This window comes from Atractosteus spatula, chromosome 6 (assembly GCF_055471065.1).
Source record: "Atractosteus spatula isolate fAtrSpa1 chromosome 6, fAtrSpa1.hap1, whole genome shotgun sequence".
Classification (NCBI taxonomy): Eukaryota; Metazoa; Chordata; class Actinopteri; order Semionotiformes; family Lepisosteidae; genus Atractosteus; species Atractosteus spatula.
In genome coordinates, this window is record NC_142711.1 from 38,162,280 (window position 1) to 38,184,092 (window position 21,813).

General features: G+C 40.7%; 1 protein-coding gene across 1 annotated transcript; it reads left to right on the top strand.

Annotated features, from left to right (window-relative positions):
* Positions 1-9,621: 9,621 nt before the first annotated feature.
* On the top strand, positions 9,622-17,073 carry asip2b (agouti signaling protein, nonagouti homolog (mouse) 2b). The gene is made up of 3 exons (XM_088919448.1): positions 9,622-9,769; positions 13,753-13,829; positions 16,634-17,073. The coding sequence occupies exons 1-3, from the start codon at positions 9,622-9,624 to the stop codon at positions 16,799-16,801; spliced, it is 393 nt and encodes a 130-aa protein (XP_088775574.1). The 3' UTR covers positions 16,802-17,073.
* The last annotated feature ends 4,740 nt before the right edge of the window (positions 17,074-21,813 follow it).

Here is a 21,813-nt window from a genome sequence, read left to right on the forward strand (position 1 = left end):
CTGACAGGTTCAGTGTTACACAGGCTCTGTTACATGTAAATAAGCAAAAAATGATATTTATAATCAGACTCTCAGGCATTTGCATGTTCTCACTATTTTAGAACATTAAAATAGTTTACTTTCAAAAGACATGTACTGTTTTTTCTTTGTACTTAGAGTATATATTAGAAATGTCTCTCTTACATGGTCTTTGAAGCAGAATTTCTGAAAAAACATGATAACATTGTTAAAAACGTTGAAGCTTAGAAACTGCATTGATCAATTTGTCATGAATACTGTACTATATTATGTAAACAAAAAACTATTCCTATGAAAATCTCTACAAACTTTTCAGTGTTCATATTATGGAAACATTAATGCATTACTATTACTCCACATGTCTGTGGATTAAAGAGCTTTTCATCTAAAATTAACAGACTTTGGTAGCAAAATAACAATATCTTATAAAGTTATAGATACAGTAAATACTTTTGAGTTACATTCTCTATTAAATTTCCTTGTTGAAACATACTGTATGGTTTTCATGCAATGGAAGGTCTGAACATCACAAATGAACAGTTTGGTTAATGCTTGTGAGCTTTCTGCGTTACACATCTAAGATGTGAAATAACTTGTGGTATCCAAACTCACATCTTTTCAAGCTTTCCCTTCAATTGTCAAGGAAGAACCTGCTCCCAAATGTATATTGTTTGAATCACAATGTCGTAGTAAAGTTGGCTAAAGATATTAATACAGTATATCCTGGTGATACTATACTAAAGCTCCCAATAAGGACAGAAGCTATTCCTTTAAGAACGGCTACAGTCAAAGCTATTTCGAGGGAACTGTTTTTTTTTTCCAGAGTGGGAATATCAAAGGAAAACTTCACTAATCAAGGAACCTTGTTTTGGAAATTAAAAGACGTCTCTAACATCTTTGGAATACAGTAATTTTGGACCTCCATCTGTCATCCCCAAATGGACAAGTTGATCGAACATTTCAATAAAATGCTGAAACGCATGCTCCATAAGAAGATATTCAGTACTGGGATCAGCTATTGCCTTTTTTGCTTTTTTCTGTCAATAAGGTGCCTTCTAGGAGACCACTGGGAATGTTCGACATCACCAAAGAATCCTGTTGTCACCAAAGGTGATTGAGCAGATTAGAAAACAGATGGAAGGTGCCATCCCAATCGTTAAGAAACACATAGAGAGCAATGAACAGCAATGGAGAAGTTACAACCAACAGGCTACCCTCCGGGAACTTAGGCCAGGTGAAAGAGGAGCAGATATATCATGTGAACTTGCTCAAGGAGTGTTCACAGCCAAGCTAACTCCAGCCTTAACTTCCACTAGTGGAAGATGCTAATTCAGAAATGATTTAAGTTTGGCTCAAGTTATGGACTGAAATATTTTTTTAATAAAATAAAAATTATGAATTCATCATTTATGGTCATATTATCACTGAACCTAAAAAAAGAATAGGGTCAGAGCTTACCGCATACACAAATAACAAAGTATAAGATAAGATCGCTTTATTGGCCATATACAGTTTCTTGCATTAGGAATTTCTCTTTTTGCATACACTACGCCAGCTTGGTCTCCATGAGACACACAGGCACGGAGAGAGAAGCTAGGGCTCAGAGAACCCTATATGTTTTGCAAAGGAAGGCTTTGAAGAAGTATAAGAAGAAATACAGTTAAGAAGGGGATCATTAGGAGTCACAAAATCTGATAGCAGTAGTACCCAACCCAGATTGAAGACTACATTTTTGCAGTGTTTTTGGGGAGACTTAGTGAAATCTCAGAGTTTGACGCCTACCACATACCAGAGTTCATTGAGCTCAGTGATTGAGTAATTTCTGGGGGGATTCAAAGGAGAAAACAGCTTTTGTTACCCTTGCCAGTCTATACCAGTCCTGAGTGTTCCCTTTTGGCCTACATGGAGCTGCTGCTTCGTTCCAACAATTGATGGGTAGGATACTCTGACAGAACATGTGCTTTGAAGCAGCCTGTTTAGATGATGTTTTGATCCACATTCATTTGTGGCAAGAACATTTATAACATGTGAATGCAGTCACCAAAGGCCTATGGGATGCCAGTCTCACAGCAAACTGAAGAAATTCCACCTAGGGGTACAGTAAGTGAAGCTAACTATCTGGACTACATTATGGGAAGAGGACTTATTGTGCTTCCAGAAAAAACGTACAAACCATAAGAGATTGGCCCACTCTGATGAGAAAGAAGCAAGTCAGAGCTTTCCAAGGCCTTGCTGGATACAATTGTAAATAATGCACAATGAAGAAGACTGAAACTAAAATGGAATCTTGAACAAGGGAGGAGAACCAGGCTTATTTAATTTTTGAACCTTTGCGTTATTAATAAAAACTTTGACGATACGCCCTGAATACGTTTTGGGTGTGTCTGTCTCGAGCATTATCCAAGTTTCCACTGTCCATGTCCCTCACTGCATCACAATAAACATAGGTGATACGTAACAAGTGCATTTAAGTTTTAAGAAGTCCCTCATAAATTATTCATTCTCAAATTGCAGGTGATCGGCATTCAGAGAAATGTGAATATTTGGCTTCAGAACTGGATATTAAATAGAAAACAGGGTACAGATAAGAGTTGAATAATCAAATTAGGGCAATGTAATTACTGTAGTATCACAGAGATCTGTAAGAGGACCACAGCTCTATATCAGTATTATAGATTCTGGTATAGTTAGTAAACTAGTCAGGTTTGCAGATGAAACCAAATTAGAGGATTGACAAACACTGAGGAAACAGCAAATGAAATGAAAAAAGTTAGACAAAATCCAAGACATTGCAAATACGAGGCAGATGACATTTACTGTAGACAAGTGCAGGGATTTTCATGTGGATAGTAAAGACAAAATGGTGCAGTAAAAGCTGAGCTAGAAAAGTGGGTACTTATTAAAAAGAAGTTTATTTTGAAGCATTATTAACATTATCTAGGCAATGTTGGAATGCAATTTAAATGGATAACCAAATGGTAGGCTACGTAGTAAAAAGCATAGAATTCAAATCTGGGGATGTTATGGAAATATAGTTACCAAGTGGCCCAGAAAGTGTCTTTGCTAATAGAACGGCAAACTACAAAGTAAATTAAGAACATGTTTGTTGAAGGATAGCATAGTGGCACAGTGGTTTGCTGCATTTCAGTGCTGTGGCAATGAGTTCAATTCCTGAGTGTCTATCTGTGTGAAGTTTGCATGTTCTCTTTGTGTTTGTGTAGGTTTTTCTCCAAGTGCTCTTGTTTCCTCCCATAGTCCAAAGACATACTGGTAGGTTAATTGGGTTCTGGGAGAACTGGCACTAGTGTGAGTGTGTGCGTGTTTGTGTCTGTGTGTGTTTTGTTATGGAATGGCATTCTGTCACAGGCGTATTCTACAAAGTTGTAAAAAATACTGTGGCGAACAATGATGGGCTATTAAGAATTAATACAAACAGAACAATGTACAGGTGAAAATTTGTGAAATTGAACCTTGTTAGGATGGATCTCTAAATGTGGTTGTTCAGGACAAAAACATATATTTGTGCTGTACATCATAATGCATCTGCTTTTAAAGGTATTAACTTTCTAACTGGGGAAGAACAGGGATAATAGATTTGTTAGTTTGTGAAAATGGAACTATCCATGCTACAGTATGTTTAAACTCACAAAGTAATATGATGTCATTCCTGACTGTTTTCTGGGGCCTGTGATTCTGACCAGAACCACCATCCTGTCTTGATGTACCATCCTCTAACATAGTCAAGTTTGTAGATGATACAAAATAAGACACCAAAACTGTAGAAACTGCAAAAGGAATTCAAGTAGATTTAGAATTCAAGACAGGGCAAACAGCAGAGTATTTTGTGTAGTGTTACATGCATGAAAAACATAGAATATACTGTAAAATGGGAAACATTGATCTTGAAAAACCAACCCCCTGAAAAAGATTTAGGTGTTTATATTGACTACATAGAGTTAGGATCTCAATTTAATGTCTCATCCAAAGGTTGAGTATAGAGTCCACATCACTCTCTCTCTCTTTCCTAGCGTTAATCCCGCATCAACAGGGTCCGCTTGTCGGCACACCAGTCTCCATTTGGTGGTTTGAACCAAATCTTTGAGCTGACGTTGCCATTAACTACGACCGAGAAATACTCCAACCGGCGCGTCGCTCCGCCTGCCGTCAGAGTGGGGGGAGGAGAACAAAGTAATGTAGCCAATTCATAGAGGGGGATTATTAGGAGGCATAGGAAATTTGGCCTGGAGGCCTGCTTAGCTTCAGTGGGTTGCCAGTTGTGAGTTAAAGGGTTATATGGCTGCTGGCAGAGTCCACGGCCCTATACTGGGGCATTAGGACCCACACAGACCGCAGGGTGAGCACTCCCTACTGGTCCCACTAACACCTCTTCCAGCAGCAACCTTAGTTTTTCCCAGGAGGTCTCACATCCAGATACTGATCAGGCTCATAGCTACTGAGCTTCAGTGGGTTACCAGTTGTGAGCTGTAGAGTGATATAGCTTATATTCATTCCTGTAAGATGTAAGATATTTCATCGCCAGCAGCCCTATCACCCTGCAGCTCACAACTGGCAACCCACTAAAGCTAAGCAGGTGTGAGCCTGGTCAGTACCTGGATGGGAGACCTCCTAGGAAAAACTAAGGTTGCTGCTGGAAGAGGTGTTAGTGGGGCCAGCAGGGGGTGCTCACCCTGTGGTCCATGTGGGTCCTAATGCCCCAGTATAGTGACGGGGACACTATACTGTAAACAGGCGCTGTCCTGTGGATGAGATGTAAAACCGAGGTCCTGACTCTCTGTGGTCATTAAGAATCCCAGGGTGTTTCTCATAAAGAGTAGGGGGTGTAACCGTCCCGGCTGATAGCTGATGTGTGGTGAGCGTTCTGGCGCACTATGGCTGCCGTCGCATCATCCAGGTGGATGCTGCACATTGGTGGAGGGGACTCCACATTACCTGTAAAGCGCTTTGAGTGGAGTGTCCAGAAAAGTGCTATATAAGTGTAAGCAATAATAATAATTGCATGTATATAAGGTCCATAAAACTCCATCGTATTTAATTATCAAGATGCATTTGATAATATTGACTCAACTTACTGTAAGACATGATAAAATAAAAAAAACAATGGGTAGAAACTGAACTATTTATATAGCTGTTGGTGGCTTCTGAGAGACAGAGAATGAAATGGTAACTTCTGCTCTGCTTAAACATAATGAAAAAAAAACATTTATCACAGAGAACACAGCACAACAACACCCAGGAGAGTTCAGGGAAAGGAGACAGAAAGAAGCACCAGGTGTTTGGACCTTGTTCTGTGCAGACAATTTTCCTAACAGTTTTTTAGCTCTATATTGTACATTCTTTTAACTTTTAGTCAGTTTCCATAGCTAGTTGAGAGAGTGGCTTCTCAAAGCTGTAGTTGATAAAAACGTGTGTTAAACAGTGGTGCAAGAGAAACTTGGTGAACTTGTTGTCACCATGTCAACAGAGCATGAAATAGCTGGAAAACTGAATATAAAAGATCTAGTGACTCAATATTCAAAATGCAAGGCAAGAAAAATCATGTTTTAGGAGCATAGAGTGTTTCTTATTTTGTATTTTGTAAATACAGGTTAAAGTTCATTGGGGAATTTTCTTAGTTGTTTCTAGATTGGGTGTGGTGGTAGTAGCAGTTAAAGCAAGATAATGAATGAATTTTGGATTTGTAATAAAAAATATAATTAACATTCTCAATTTTATGTTTTATTTAAATTCGGACTGAATTAAAATATTATCCATCTGTTGTGTACAAAGCAAATAATGAAACCTTGTTTTTTAAACTAAAGCTTGAAAAAAAATTTAAGAAAAAATGGGTAAAATGTTTTACCAACCATTTAGCTTACCAGAAAGGGATTGGTGGTGTTGGTGCTAATTCAATGGGTGCCAGTTGCTGACAGCTTTGACAGCTATGACAACGCACCCTGATGTTACGGGTCTTGTTTCACAGCTAAGCAAGTGGTAACCCATTGGCTTGACTTTCCCATTACCTTCCAGGATGTTGAATATTTGTATCAAATCCCTTCATATTCTCATATTCATGTTCTGAAAAGAATCATGTCTTATTTGTGTACAACATAAAAATGAAGGCATACAGTAAATAAATGTACTCAGGGTTGTTTTCAAAGGTTATCAGTACCATTGGCTGTTTCTGTCCCACCACTGAGCATTTTTCAGTTGGAAAAATAACAATAGAAACAAATAATGATTACATTGCGTTGCAAAACTATTTAGACTCTTCCTATGATGTCCCTTTTTGTGAAATTGCAAAATGATGCAAATAACATTGTTTACACTTAATAATCTATTCAAAACCAGAATGCTCAAACTGGAGACGTCTAAGGATAGGACATGTTACAAGTCTTTTCATAGGTTCACAGTAGAATTCAAGTCAGGACTTTGTGTCTGAAGATATTTACTTTCTTATTCTTAAGCCTCACCAGCGTAGCCTTGTGCTTTGGATAATTGCACTGCTGAAAGGTGAATATTTGCGCTAAACAGTTTTCCTCTAGTATTTGTCTGTACTTTGCTCTGTAACAGGCCTTCCAGTCTCTGCTTAGGAGAAAGCAATCTCATACATGCTTGACAACAGGAATGACTTAGAGATGCTACTGTATGTTTTGTAAGCAGCAAATGCAATGCTTCGCATTTAGATTTAAAAGTTCAAATTCGATCTATTCTGGCCACAACAGTTTTTGCCACATTTTTTCGGGATCACCCAGATATTTTTTGTAAACTCCATGGGGTATATGAGATGCGTTTGCCACTCAATCATACAGGCCTGCTTTCTAGAGTAGCCAGGATAGTGTTAACTGATGAACATTTTCTCCCATCCCAGCCATTGAACTCTGTAGCTCTTTCCAAGTCGCCGTTGGCCTCACAGTGGCTTCCCTCCCCAGTTTGAAAGATCCTTGGTCTTCATAGTTGAATCTTTACTTGAAATTCACTGCTTGACAGAGGGACTTTACAGAGATGGGTGTATGTGTTGTAAAATCATGCAAACAGCTATTATTACACAAAGTGGTCACTCAACTAAATGTGTAGTTCATTAAGGTAATGAACATGATGTCAACCTCTTGGAACCTGAGCAGTGCAGAAGTCTCTTACAGCAGAACACAGTCCCTTGGAGCAGTTGAGTTTGCCATTGTCATGATCATGTCCTGAAAGGGACACCCAGCACACAAAGAATTTGCAAACAAAGGATTGTATTATTCCTGCGTTTTCACTAGGATACCTTGTGTGACTGCACATGTGAAATTGCAAAACTAATTTAATTTGTTAAAGATTCCCGGAGGATCAGTTTAAAAAAAGTGCCATAGCATCTCCAGACTCCCACCATCAATAATATCAATTAGCACAACAAACCAGTCATTGTTATCCCCTCTGCAGCCAGATGGCACTCCTACTCTGTCCTGTCCCTCGTTTCCTGTGCTTAGCTGTCCTTCTGGTGTCTCTCTCTCTGGGGCTATATATTTCCGGGTCTCTCATTCACCTTCGCTCAGCATTGACGTTTGGATGTCCTGAGACCCACCTAACATTCAGGTCGCCCCACGTCCACTGCCTGAGGACATTGGTTTCTATGTCACTCCTGAACTGCTGAGCCCGGGCTAATCCCCCATTCTGCCGTTACACATACGGGTCTTTTTCCGCTCTCCTGCCTCTCCACGGTTCATCCCTTCCGACATCCGTGACAGTCATAGGTCACTAATCTTCTCCACCATGAGACTCCACCACCTGACCTCTGATCAAAACATTCACAGTGCCGCATGTTAATAAAACATTACTGTATGTAATGCACATATGAGATAAGGATCCCCCGTTCCGCCGTAGTGTATATGGGTCTTTTTCCGCTCTCCTGCCTCTCTACGGTTCGTCCCTTCCGACATCCGTGACAGAATGCTGAGCCCCATTTTTACCCCACGAGCGGCGCTTTTTTGTTTTTCCGCAGTTTTTTTTCCCTGGGCTTTTTCTCTCAGCTCTCCTATTCTAATCGCGAGATGCTTTTTCCAACTCCTGTTCCTGTGAGTGGGCTGCGGCCCGGCTTTCCTCGGGTTGTCTTTCCGGCATCCGTGATTGAATGGTGAGCTGGCCCTCCTGTCCTCATCGCTGGATATCACTCCGGTCATCCGTGCCTGTGAGCGGGCTATGTGCCTGGCTTTCCTCTGGTTGTCCAATCCGATATCAGCGATAGGGTGGTGATCCTTTTTTCCCTCTCCCATTCTAATTGCTGGATATCACTTTCCTGACATCCGTGCCTGTGAGCGGGCTGTGGCCTGGCTTTCCTCGGGTTGTCCACTCCGATATCAGTGATAGAATGTGAACATGCCTATTGCCCAGTCTGTGGTATTTTCTCTGTGTTTTTGTGTTTTTATTTTTGTTTTTTTTTGCTTGGTGTTTTACGTTTTCACTTCCTGGTTCCCCCTTCTCTATGGTCCCCCTGTCCCGTGTGTCTTGGAACTTTTGGTTCCTATCTGTTTTTTATGATTTGTTTCCCTGGTCTCCCAGGTTTATCTTTGTTGTGGTTAGTGCTTGTGTACTTGTCTTTTTTTTTGTTTTAAGTCTCCGGAGCTCTACCTGACCCCCCCTTCCTCTACCCAATAAAGATATGGACTCCCGGAGGTTTCCTTTCAGTTAAATGTTTTTCCTTCCACCAGTGCTGTGCAGCTCACTTATTTGTATGGGCGTCAGGAGCCGCCCATGAAGTGGGGGTACTGTCATGCCCTCTGCAGCCAGAGGGCGCTCCTACTCTGTCCTGTCCCTAGTTTCCTGTGCTTAGCTGTCCTTCTGGTGTCTCTCTCTCTGGTGCTATATATTTCCAGGTCTCTAATTCACCTTTGCTTAGCATTGACGTTCGGATGTCCTGAGACCCGCCTAGCATCCAGGTCGCCCCACGTCCGCTGCCTGAGGGCATTGGTTTCTATAAGACTCCTAAACTGCTGAGCCCGGGCTAATCCCCCGTTCCACCGCTACGCATATGGGTCTTTTTCAGCTCTCCTGCCTCTCCACGGTTCATCCCTTCCGACATCCGTGACAGTCATAGGCCACTAATCTTCTCTACCATGAGACTCCACCACCTGACCTCTGATCAAAACATTCACAGTGCCGCATGTTAATAAAACATTATGTAATGCACATACTGTATGAGATAAGGATCTATACTCCATAATTCAAATTGTACTATTATATAATGTCTTGAAATACAGTACAGTGCATGATTTTATTTTATGCAATAGGCCACAATCGACCAACAGCCAATTAGAGAGTCATAGTTTCCGGATACCCAATCATATAAGTTGTGGGCGGTGTGCGCTTTGGGTTTGGGCTGGTATTGACAGTCAACTTGGGGAAGACAGCACGCTGATTTTCTGATTGATTTTTTTCGATTTGAAGTAAGTCATTGGGTTTTTGCAACATTTGACTGTAAAATAATCACCTATTACCTATTTTACATTATTCCATTTGTTAAACATAATCGTCGAAAAATTTCTGTACAGATCCTATTGGCTAGAACTTGTATTGTGGCTACCTCTTGTCTTGCTTTTTTTGTGGCTCAGGTGGTCTGACAGCCCGGAGATGTTCAGAAGGTTTTTGGTCTGCGCGTGTCTGATCCATGCAGCCGCTGTGCATTCACTGTTCGACATCAAGGATCCAGAGAAGCGAAATATTTCCGACAGGGCTGAAATGAACTTGATGAGCGAAGACCAATACTCCGTCGAAACAGGTTAGAGCAAACTTGTTCGAGAGCTGCCTGGGAAATTAAATGTTATTTTGTTATTTTGTTATTCTTGTAAAATAGATACTTTCACTTAGAATGCAGTTAAAATGTAACTGGTACTATTTGCATTTATTATGTTCTTGTTTTCTCTGAGAAAATTTCAAATAGATTGTTTTTACCTACAAAACGAGGTACCATTGTATTTTAGAATTATTTTCAGTTAATGTCTCATCACAACACGTATTTATTGCTATTTAGTATTTTTTAGATTTTAATTTAATTATATTATATTATAAATACTTGCCATTGTACTTTCAATTAAAGAAGATATTTGCTCCTGTAAATAGATTTTTTTTAATAATCGGCATCATACTATATACACGTTATTATTATAGTTAAACGTTTACATATCGTGACAAATAAAGCTGTAAACATGTTTGGCGCTTCAAAATAAAAAAATACAACTTATTTTAAAATTGTATTCGTTCATAACTAATAACTAAAACAAATTTAGCAAACCAATACCTGCATATAGGTATTAATAATAATTACGTTATCCAGTGTTGTCCAGTGCTACACCTACTGTATCAGTCTTGTTGGTTTTTTACCAACAGTATAACGCAACAGTTTGATAAAAGCCGAATATCGAAATCGAACTACACTGAGCAGTTCTGACGCAAATAATGTTATTGTCCCATAGGGAAATAAATATTTGGGGAATTATGTAATTGTAGAAAGTGCAAAACATATTGTTGCGTATTCAAGAATAATACCGAACAACTTTTTTTTGGGAGGGGGAGCGTCTTCGGTTGTCATCCTGAAAGCTGTGTGGTATTTGTGAACTTCGGAAGTGTAACAAATAAGTACTGCAGTGTGAAGTTAAAATGAAGGCTTCGACGTATTTTTACCGGTGGACGGAAGCTTAAGAGGTACGGCGTATTTTCTGCTCGGTTTGCTGAAAGCAAAGGAGAATTGAAGGTTCATAGTATCTTCACGTTTTTCTTCAGGACAAGGAAGAGGGAACCTTTCTCCTGCTCTGTACTTTCCTGTCTGTAATAGCCGAAGCGTAGTTGTCCAGCTTACGTTTTGTGCTCAAGCCCTCGTTTTTTGATGTTTTGACGGGCAGCATCCCTGAATGGTTTCAGAATTATAGTTTAGAATGAAGGAATCTGCTTAATTTATATGTAACGAATTGAACCCGCAACCTTGCTAAAGAGTAGGGAGTGTGTGCGTGTCTTAGTGATTTGTTCCAGGCACACACCGCTCTGCGGATAAGAAAAGAACTTCAGTTTTATTTTCAGGTGATGCCCTCTCTCGTCGACAGTGAAGCTGAACATCCCAGTCAGTTTCTTGGTTTTAACTATCTACTCTTCGCGAAACATTCCTTCATCCCACTTTAACATTTCTCCTTTAGCATGTCCATGTACGGTAAACTCTTCACTCCAGTGATAATCCTCGTTACAGGAATGCTGTATTTATAACCAGATTCAACTCCAAATTCACCGGAGCATAACCAGGCTTTAGTCCTCTCTTTGATCAGAATTTACGTTGTCTTGCACTTCTGAGTCGGAGAATGTAGTGTCTGGATTATTTCCATTGCAGAATGTTCTTCCGTTGTCTTTGGCACATCAAAAATCAGCATTCTAATAAGTACATAATTCAGTACACACAGCGCAAAGCAGGCTATTATAATTTCTGGTGCTGACCTCTTGTACTTTTGTTGGATGAAAAACTTGCAGCCTTTTGATTGCAAGTTGTTCTTTTAAATGTTTAAAGTGTATTAGGAAACAACACTATGTGTCGTTATAGACCCATAATTTCGGTGCTTTGTTTTCCCATTTTATCAATGAAAGAGAAAAAGCAAGTCTATTTTTTTTACAACATAATGCATATGTACTGACTCTTTTTTCTCATGTACACTCCAGACTTTGCAATTCAAGTAAAACTCCAAACCTAAACTCTGTGCTTCACCTTCTGAAGCCTTTCACAAGCACAAAAAGATAAATGAAAGAATGTAACAAATTTATTTACAGCTTTACTCTAGGATGTATAATCAGATGTAAATGAACTTAATGACATCTATTTTCATCGCAATTGTGCAATTCTTAATTTGACCATTTTGAAATTTCCAGTATTTGTGTAAAAGTTTCATCTTTTTGAGATAAATTCCTGTTAGGTTCCTGGCTAATGAAAAATGGCACAAATATAGCTACAGTATATAGCTTTGTATTTCAATGAATGAATAACTGAATTACTAAAATAACTAAATTTTATCTGGGTATAAAATTCTTCAAAATTAAATGTATACGATTCCAGGGAGTATAATATTAATTATTCCTATTGCCTCATCTCAGCCAAGAAGCTCCCAGCCCAGTGATCCCACTTCATTGTGTATCTATCCATTTAGCTTGTGAATTGGCATTCCTGATGGATTGGAATTGATGGGTATGAGAGAACTTTTAAAAGTATAAAAAAGCTGTATACAGTATATATAATATTGTAACGCAACGGGGGCTCCGGCGGGCGCCCTTGCCGCTTCAGGTCGGCCCCACACTGTCCGGGGCTCGAACCCGGGACTTCCGCGTCTCTCTGCAGCGACCCAGCCCCGTGAGCTAAAGAGAGATCTCTTTCCAGCCCAGTAGCTGTAGTCCTGCTATCATAGGGAAGGGCGGTGACGTCACCTGCTCTGGTACGCCGGCTCTTACACAGTACCTGACGGCCGTAAGCGTTACACTCTCCCCCGCTTAAATCGCCGTCCCCGGCGAAGGGCTATCCCATCCCGCTTCTGACACCAATGTAACGCAACGGGGGCTCCGGCGGGCGCCCTTGCCGCTTCAGGTCGGCCCCACACTGTCCGGGGCTCGAACCCGGGACTTCCGCGTCTCTCTGCAGCGACCCAGCCCCGTGAGCTAAAGAGAGATCTCTTTCCAGCCCAGTAGCTGTAGTCCTGCTATCATAGGGAAGGGCGGTGACGTCACCTGCTCTGGTACGCCGGCTCTTACACAGTACCTGACGGCCGTAAGCGTTACACTTAATCGCTGATCGGCTCCGGCAGGGAGGGCATCTTCTCTCCGGGGCAGCCGCCCCAATTCTACTGGCGGGGCCACTACTGGGTAGCCCTGGTAAGGGCTGTGGCCACCTGTCGCACCCAGGAGTTGCTCAGGCTCCCTATGTGTGCTGCCGATGGGTTCTGCGTCTGTCAGCGTCAGCCGGCGCTTAACAGAGTCGGGTAATGTCTGCCACGAGTTGCTCATTCTGCCCGCTTCTGACACCAATGTAACGCAACGGGGGCTCAGGCGGGCGCCCTTGCCGCATCTGGTCGGCCCCATCCCGACTGAGGCTCGAACCCGGGACTTCCGCGTCTCTCTGCAGCGACCTAGCCCCGTGAGCTAAAGAGAGATCTCTCTACAGCCCAGTAGCTGTAGTCCTGCTATCATAGGGAAGGGCGGTGACGTCACCTGCTCTGGTACGCCGGCTCTTACACAGTACCTGTCGGCCGTAAGCGTTACACTCTCCCCCGCTTAAATCGCCGTCCCCGGCGAAGGGCTATCCCACCCCGCTTCCAACACCAATGTAACGCAACGGGGTCTCAGGCGGGCGCCCTTGCCGCATCTGGTCGGCCCCATCCCGACTGAGGCTCGAACCCGGGACTTCCGCGTCTCTCTGCAGCGACCTAGCCCCGTGAGCTAAAGAGAGATCTCTCTACAGCCCAGTAGCTGTAGTCCTGCTATCATAGGGAAGGGCGGTGACGTCACCTGCTCTGGTACGCCGGCTCTTACACAGTACCTGTCGGCCGTAAGCGTTACAATATGTATGCATTTAGAAAATATCTGATTTGAAATTTTCTTTTAACTACAATTCTTTCATATATTTTTAAAAGATGATAAATACATAAATCCTGTTAAATTAAAAAAGAAAATGTTAAAAGTTATAATATAAAGCAGACTGTTAACATAAACAGTAATTGCCGTAAAACTCTTTCCTTACAGGAGTTTGGAACCAGGGAAAACCTAAGACTCTATTTGCCAGAAGAGCAATTAAGGAACAGCAGATAGTCCGTGCACTGGTGAGCGATACAGTATATGTTGACTTTACTGCTCTTTTTTGTAACTGTCAAGGTTTACAAAAAGATCTGGATCTGCAGTCTCAAGCCACATTGTTGATTTTGTGCCTTATGTGTAATTCTTTGCAATGTAATAGCGGCAGTGAATAATGACAAAAGAACCTCTGCAGGCTGTTAGCTTGTTTTGAGCTAGTGTGGAGTTTTTAAAAAAAAAATAAATCATGGGTATTGACATTTCTCGAAAAAAGCAATTAACGGCAGTAGAGCTCACCCTTCCTGAGCCACTCCAAAGTTCTTCTGCTCTTCTTAAGTACTCGCAACAATGCCTGAACTCAAATTGGATTGCTTGCTCAGTTGGGTACCAGACTGATAGCCGCCAGTAATCAAGAGTTTTCTTTTCCTTCACTGATTAGTGCTTTTCTAATCAGAGAGAAAACTGTTGGTTCGTATTTGTAGGATTAAGAAAGTTTCTGTAAGAAAAAGTCGATATTGTGACAGAGCCTTATCGCTCTGTTATTGCCTTAAGCTGTTGGCTGTTTTGTAGCTGTATTAACTTGGGTCACATTTCTTTTGAGGATTGAACAGCATTACAGCGCAGCACTTGGAAGCCCAGTAATTGCAATTTAGCAGATTTGTGGAAAACAGTCTTATCTGCCCACAGGCTACAGGTCTGCTTACGTCATTTTTCAGAAATGAAATGTTTCTTAATTCTCTATGAATTGGAATGAGCCACCTCCACTGACTCAAGGAGATGAGAGAGTAACCTGACACATGGGACAGGAAACTGACTTTTGCATAAATTCAAATTATATTTGTGCTATTGTTGTATTGCCTCTCAATGAGCAATGAACAGTAAACCTAGTGTCTGTTTTTGAACCATTTTATGTAGGGTTTTGGTTGAAGACAAGACTTTTTTTCTGTTTTGAAAGTGTTTTACTCCCTGAATAGTATAATACAGGTAACTTATTCCATATGTAGCACCTCAAGAGTAACACAACATGGTTTCCTTAAAAAACATGAGGTGACCTGCCTGGGGTTAGCTCCAGGTATGAGCTGGTACACAACATGTAGTGATGAAAATTGTAAGCTATATTTAAACCACCCGGCTTAAATATCAGCTGGGTATTGATATGCCCCCAGATTGAACACAAAACTGTATAACAGAGCTCAGCCTAGGCACCTTGAGCAGCTGACCCACTTGGGAGCGTTATTCATTAGAGCTTCTTACAGCCACCCTTGTACCAGGATGAGAATAGGAGACTTTGTGCATTCTCTACCCCCATGTGTTTCCATGAGAGAAACATTCTTCACAGCTATGAAATAATGACACCCAAGCATTAGATGTGTTTGATGATGTTTATTGGGTTTTTAGGCAAAGTGAAATTTAGCTGAACCTGCTTTGCTGAAGGCCAGCCCCCTGGCTATAGGACAAGGACCTCCGTGCAGAGAGGAGCAACCAAGGTGGAGGCAGAGGAGAGATACACAGGGTGAAACTCGAAATGAAAAGAGATTTGCATATTGCTCTGAGAAATGAATGATTACAATTTAAAACTGTGGGGATAAGAGGTTATGTTGCTGTCATCTTTCCCAAACTTCAGTTGAGAACCATCTATCTTATTTTGTAAGTAGTGACTTATTGATCCAGGGATTCATATTCATCCAGCTTTTCCTTGAAAGAAGCCAGGGTATCGGCCTCAACAGCATGGCTGGGTAGATTGTTCCACACTCCCACAACTCTTTGAGTTAAGAACTGCCTTCTGTTCTCAGTTTTAAATGCACTTCCCACAGAGTTTCTCTGGTTCGTGTTTCACTATTGATTCTGATGAAGCCCACTTTAAATCTTTTGAGGATTTTGTATAGTTACATTAGGTTCTCTCATACTCTTTTGTTCATGACTAAAGGCATTCACTTCCTTCAGCCTGTCAGTAGGACCATCCCTGGAGCCCTGGAATATAACTGGCTTCTCCGCTCTAGACTGATTCCTCTGATGGAATAACATGGAGACCAGCTCACTTGGTGTGGGGACACAAGAAAGCAGTGACTGACTCAAGTCCCAGCCCTAGTGGCACTGCTTGGGGAATCCCCCTCCCCCCAGACCTTACTGGATGAGTCACTTGAGAGCCCTTGTCCAACAGGATTTTAAGACTTCATTCTGTGATTCAGCAACATCCCCAGCTGAATACATGAGACACAGAAAAATAGTCTAAATTCTAAATTGAATTTAAGCTTTGTCCGCTGTTCTCCTGCTTTAAGTTAATAAAAGGACGCCTGAAGCAATCAGAACAGATTACAATCACTTAATGATTTACTCAAACAGTAATTACAAAATATTGAATTTGTCTCACTTAATTTCATTCAGAATAAAAATGGATTGAAACAGAGCTTTTTCTTTGAGATCAATTTAGCATAAAATTACCTCATAATGAGCTACACAGGGACTTGGTTGTCAGCACTGCTCCCCTGCAGCTCTTCTCCTGGGCTCTGAATGCTGAGTTTAATTCTGGCCTTGGGAGGCTTTTGGTGTTGCATCCACGGTCTATCTTGCCTTGAACTCGTTGTCCGCTGGGTTAGGTTTACCCCAACTTACTGTGAACTTTTATTGCACAGATGGTTATTAAAATGACTTTATAATTATCACATCATTTTTCTAATATGATCTAATATTTTCTAGTCTTTAATTTTCCTGTCAGTAGATATGACTTAGTCTTTACCTCTTGGTGTTTTCTTCAATTACAAGAGTATATATATATGCCTGGGTCTCAGTTCTCTGCCTTTAAGCACTGAAATATATTTTTTTTCTATTTTAGAAACAAAAGCAGGCTCCGGAGCCCCCGAGTCGAAGATGCTCCCGTGTCATGGAGAGCTGCATCTTTCACTCCCTGTGCTGTGATCCGTGTGCGTCCTGCCACTGCCGATTCTTCAACGCTATATGCTACTGCAGACGGCTGAACCGCCACTGCCAGAAGAAGACCTAGTGACCAGACGCCAGAGCAAACTGGAACATCTCTGTTAATCGCCATAAGTGGTCATAAGTTCTATGTTCTGTTTGTTCTGAACTGCAGCTTTGTTCCCAGAGAGAGGACAGTGATGTAATTGAATTTCACAACCATCTGTGTATTGCAGGGTGTGTGGTAAAACAGCTGCGTTTTTGTATCATTTCACTGGCATTCTGCTAGATCAGGGGGCCTGATGCCTGACAGCTGCAGTAGTTCTGTATTCTCTGGATGCTGGAGGCTGATAGGTTAACTGTAAGACAATAGCTCTTCAGAAGAGTTCTCCAGAGAAGTCTCTTGACCTGTGGAGAGGTTTGTATATTTCATTATTGTCATGGTTACTCTGGTCAGCCTATTTAACACAACTAAACAAACATCAATTAAAGTGTCATAACAGGGCTCATGTACTGTAATAACTTGCTGAAAATGTGTAGCTGTGTCCTTGTGTTTTACGTATGTGGTTATTGTTGATTTCACGTGATCTTTAATAACAGAATAAACTATTCAAACATGAACATTGTTTGAATCTCTGACCACTGAACACATCCCCCAGTGACACTACTCACATTGAACACATCCCTCACTGCTTACACTGAATACATCCCTCAGTGACACTGCTTACCCTGAACACATCCCTCAATGACTCTTCTTGTAATGGATCTTACTGCACACATATTTCTGTGATCACATGAACGTTCCCGCTCCACGGTGAGGAATCAGAAGGGCTGTTTCAAGCAGCTATTCCCAGTCAAAGAGCCAGCCCCAAGTCAACTGGTTTAGGACCTCATTGACATCATAGAGATGCCATTTTACCAAAGTCCAAAAGCTGATCCAAGTCCAGGAAACATTCAGTGAATCTTTAATTTTTTGTGCAATCTATATCAGATTACTTATATGATTGCTTAATCGGAATATTGTGCAACTGTTTAAAAAACAAATTTTAATAAATTTAAATGTTAGTAAGCAAAAAATAAATGCAAATAAAAGTGAACTGCCTGGAATATTTATCATTTATTCTGGGTTTAAGTTAATATGAAAACAACATTTTAATAGAATCATTATAACATTAGTTTAATCTGTACACATAAGGACTCCTTGCTTATTTCTTTTGTTTCTTGTAACAGATGTTCCATGTCAAATTTAATTCAATTCAGTTCATTTTTATCTAGCGTCTTTCAAAACAAGGTTGCCCCAAGGCACTTAACAAAGAAAGTGACCATACATGTGAATACAGAACAGAAAAGACCAGAAGACAATGAAGGAGGGGAACCAAAAACTCCTTAGTAAGGAGAAAAAAAACCTCTAGGGGTCCAAGGTCAGCTGGCTACCCAACCCCTTTGGGCATGCTAACATTATACAATTAAAAAAAGAAATAAATGAATAAGGGTATTATTCCATCCATCATGTCTTCTGTATGTCAGTACTCCATGCGGATCTCTGTAGTCCAGCAAAATCCTCTTAAACGATAGCTATATTCACAATGTCCCTCATGGATCCATGAAACACATTAACACATCTATGAGAGGGTCTTATAGCCAGAAGGCCTGCACAGGTTTGTAGGAGTCTCCATTTGACCATGATAAGATACATGAAGAGCAGGTAAGAAAATTAACCCTAGCTTTATATTTGCATTCATTCTAATGAATTTCTTCCTTCTTATTGGGTATGATCAGAACATCTATGAATAGAAAATAAAAATAATAACATTTTAATGCCTTAATCAATAGGGTGAAGAACTAATGTCTGCAGCCTGGCATAATTAAAATGAGTGCTAACGGCACATGGCAATTTAGATTCTGACTGTGACATACTAAGCGTTACCTCTTTAAAATACTTGTTTGCACTAAGGATGATCTATCTTTGAGGGAGCTATTGTAAGGAATCCAAGTGATGAAGTAAAAGGATCCTATACAGACAAGAGATAGAGTAGAGGCAGAAACAACACAGCTGTCCAATCTGAATCAACAGGCGAGTCTGTGGTCAAGAGCAAAGGTAAGTTCAAAAAGCTGAATGTGGTTGTACAAAAGAGGTTCTCAAAAAGGGGTGAGGTAGGAACTCTCTAGGAGAGAAATCAATACTGAGTAGCGAGTAGCAAGTTTAGAGGGTTTAAATAGAGCTGAGTGCAGAACGGTACAGCGGGTGGTGATGGTTTAACAAGCATCATCGCTTGTTGTGATTAGCTCGTTTGTGGGTCGATCTCTGATGACTGGCTGTCATGACAGCTATGAATTAAGGGTAGCTTCAGCCTACATAAAGCCTTGACTCAAGATCCCACAGTCTATTTAAATAATCTGTTAAATAATGTGTTAGTTTGTAAATATTTGTTTGTATTCTAAGTTTGTCTCATATTTGTTTCAGAAGCTGTTTGCTCACTCCTTATATATTTATTTTCTGAGCTGTGTCTCAATCCAGCTCCTTTATTTGTCTGTTCCTGCTCTCCAGCCGACAGTTCAGTATTGCCTGATTGGAAATTAAGAACGTAAGAAGGGTTATAAATGAGAGGAGGCTGTTTGACCCATCTATGTTTTGCAGTTACATCTTTTCTCGAGTCAATCTTTTTTTTTCCAAAAAAGAAAGAGTTCAGAAAGAAATAGTAGAGTTTTTTTCCTTGTTCATTGTATTTTTTGCTTCTCTTAACAGCGGAGGTTCTTAATGCTGCTGGTGCACCTCAACTAGCCTCTCTATTTCGGCTCACTGCTGCTTCATCCTCAGTGCTGTAGTGTCGTCATGCCCTGCTGCTTTGGTCCTTCAGCTGCCCATAGTACACAGTTCCCAAGGTGCCTCAGTTCCCTCCTGGTTGAGCTAGTTTTCCCTAAGCTTGGTCTTTCAGTTCCCATGATATTCAGTATCCTCTGGCTGTTAACTACAACATAAAATAAAACAGGACAGGCACCTCAGTGGCACACTGTAGCATTGCTGCTTCACAATGCTGGGGCCCTGGGTTCAATGCTGGAAATTGGGAAGCTATCTACAGTATGCAGAGTTTGTATGTTCTTCTCATGTTCATGTGGGTTGCTTGCTGGGATCATCTCTGGCTCCCCTGAGATCCTGTATTAGATAAAGAGGTTAGAAAGTAGATGGCTGGATGGATAAACTCAGGAAAAATAATGATCACACTCTTTGCTTCAGTGCACTAGTGTGATCAGCAGCATAAGCCCATACATGGAACCTGTTTTTATTTCATTAAAGCAAGGTTGAGTCTGTGACCCAATGATTTTCAGAAACAAACTGAATTCTCTGTATTCAGGTTTTCAGTTCACTCTTTGCTCTTCCTTAGCTGTTGAGTTGAAGAAAATTGCATTATTTCCATCTGGGTGGAGGAAACAGGTGGTATCTGTGGAGCTGGTATCTGTACACAAGCAGCTGATGGAATTTAATCTTGCTCAGTGACTACCCTCCTTAACCTGTGTTCACTTCACAGATAAATGTGTAAATGGCAACTGGGGACCTTAGTACATGTCTGACTGCGTGCAAAATTGGACAGTGGAGATAAACTCAAACTGTGTTAAAGCACTTTTTTAAATGTGAAAAAGAAAGGTGGATACTGAAAGCAGTGTTCACCCCATAGCTCCTGGTGTTTGTTAAAGACCAGCAAGATGCTTGTTATGAAATCAAACAAACATTTGTTTGACATGTGGCAAAGTATGAATAGTTATGAGACTTGATTATTTTTTAAGAGTAGCAGGCTGGTTAAAACTTGCTCATAAATTCCACTATAAAGTGTCAAGAGAGCAAATGACTTGCATGTTAACTGTTCTTTTCTTTTTCCCCTGTGTTTATATTGTAAACAGGCAATACTAGTCAGTATTTCATTTCAGTGTTAATGCTTGCAAGATGAAGTCCCGCATTGTCTAAAGTTCCTTCTCTCTTTCATCATATCCATAGACAACGGGAGAAAACACTTCAGCCAAATTATCTATTGAACATGTGTGATATTGTAAATTTGAATTTCCTCTTCCTCCTAAAAATAAAACAATAATACATCCTTATCTTAAATCTAAACAAGTTCTAGATAGCTGAGGAGATTTCTTGTTTCAAGATTTAAATTACAGTTGCTTTGTAACTGTCAGCAAATCATTTCACATAACAGTGTATCATTGATACAGCTTCACTTCACTTAGAAATTACACCTTAATGATGACCATAGCTTATGAATTCTGATGACCAGTTCCAATTCTACTACCTCATTGCCCTCAGTGCTATGACAACACTGACTTTTCAGCTTGCTCTGCTCCTCTTCAGCTTCCTCTCAGTCTCTAGATCAGTGTAAGATCCCTGCCTGCTTTAAATCTTGCATTATTGTTCCTTTACCAGAGAAGGACAAAATAGCTTGTCTTCATGACTATAGGCCAGTATCTCTTAATCCATCATAATGAAGAGTTTTGAAGGCATGAAACTTTATCTAAAAATTATTGCAGATTGACATCTCGATCCTCTACAGTTTGCATAAAGGGCCAACAAGTCAGTTGATGCTTTTAACATGGGCTTTTACTATATTTTGCAACATCTGTAATCCTCAGCCATGCATGCAAGAATTATTTTTGCAGATTTTAGTTCTGCGTTTAATACTATCACTCTAGAACACCTTTACAATAATTTGTTACAGTTCGATGTTCTGCTTTCCATCTGCCAGTGGAACCAAGAATGTGTGCTTTCCCTGTTACTCTATTCCTTGTACACCAGTGACTTTTCAGTCAAACTAATTCAGTTTGAGGATGACCCTGTAGGGTTCAGCACTAATCATGATGAGACTACGTACAGGAGGGAGGTGAGTTGCTTGGTTCCATGGTCTGCTAACAACCACCTGGGGGTGAACACCCTTAAAACAGTGAACATGGTGGTTGAATTCCAGAATCATTCTCTGAAACCTGTTTCCCCTGGTAATCAATGATCTGGATGTGTGTGTGGTGGAGTCCTTTAAGTCTTTGGGAATGATGATCTCAAATACCCTTAAATGGGACATGAATATCCCCAGTATCACAAAGAAAGCACGG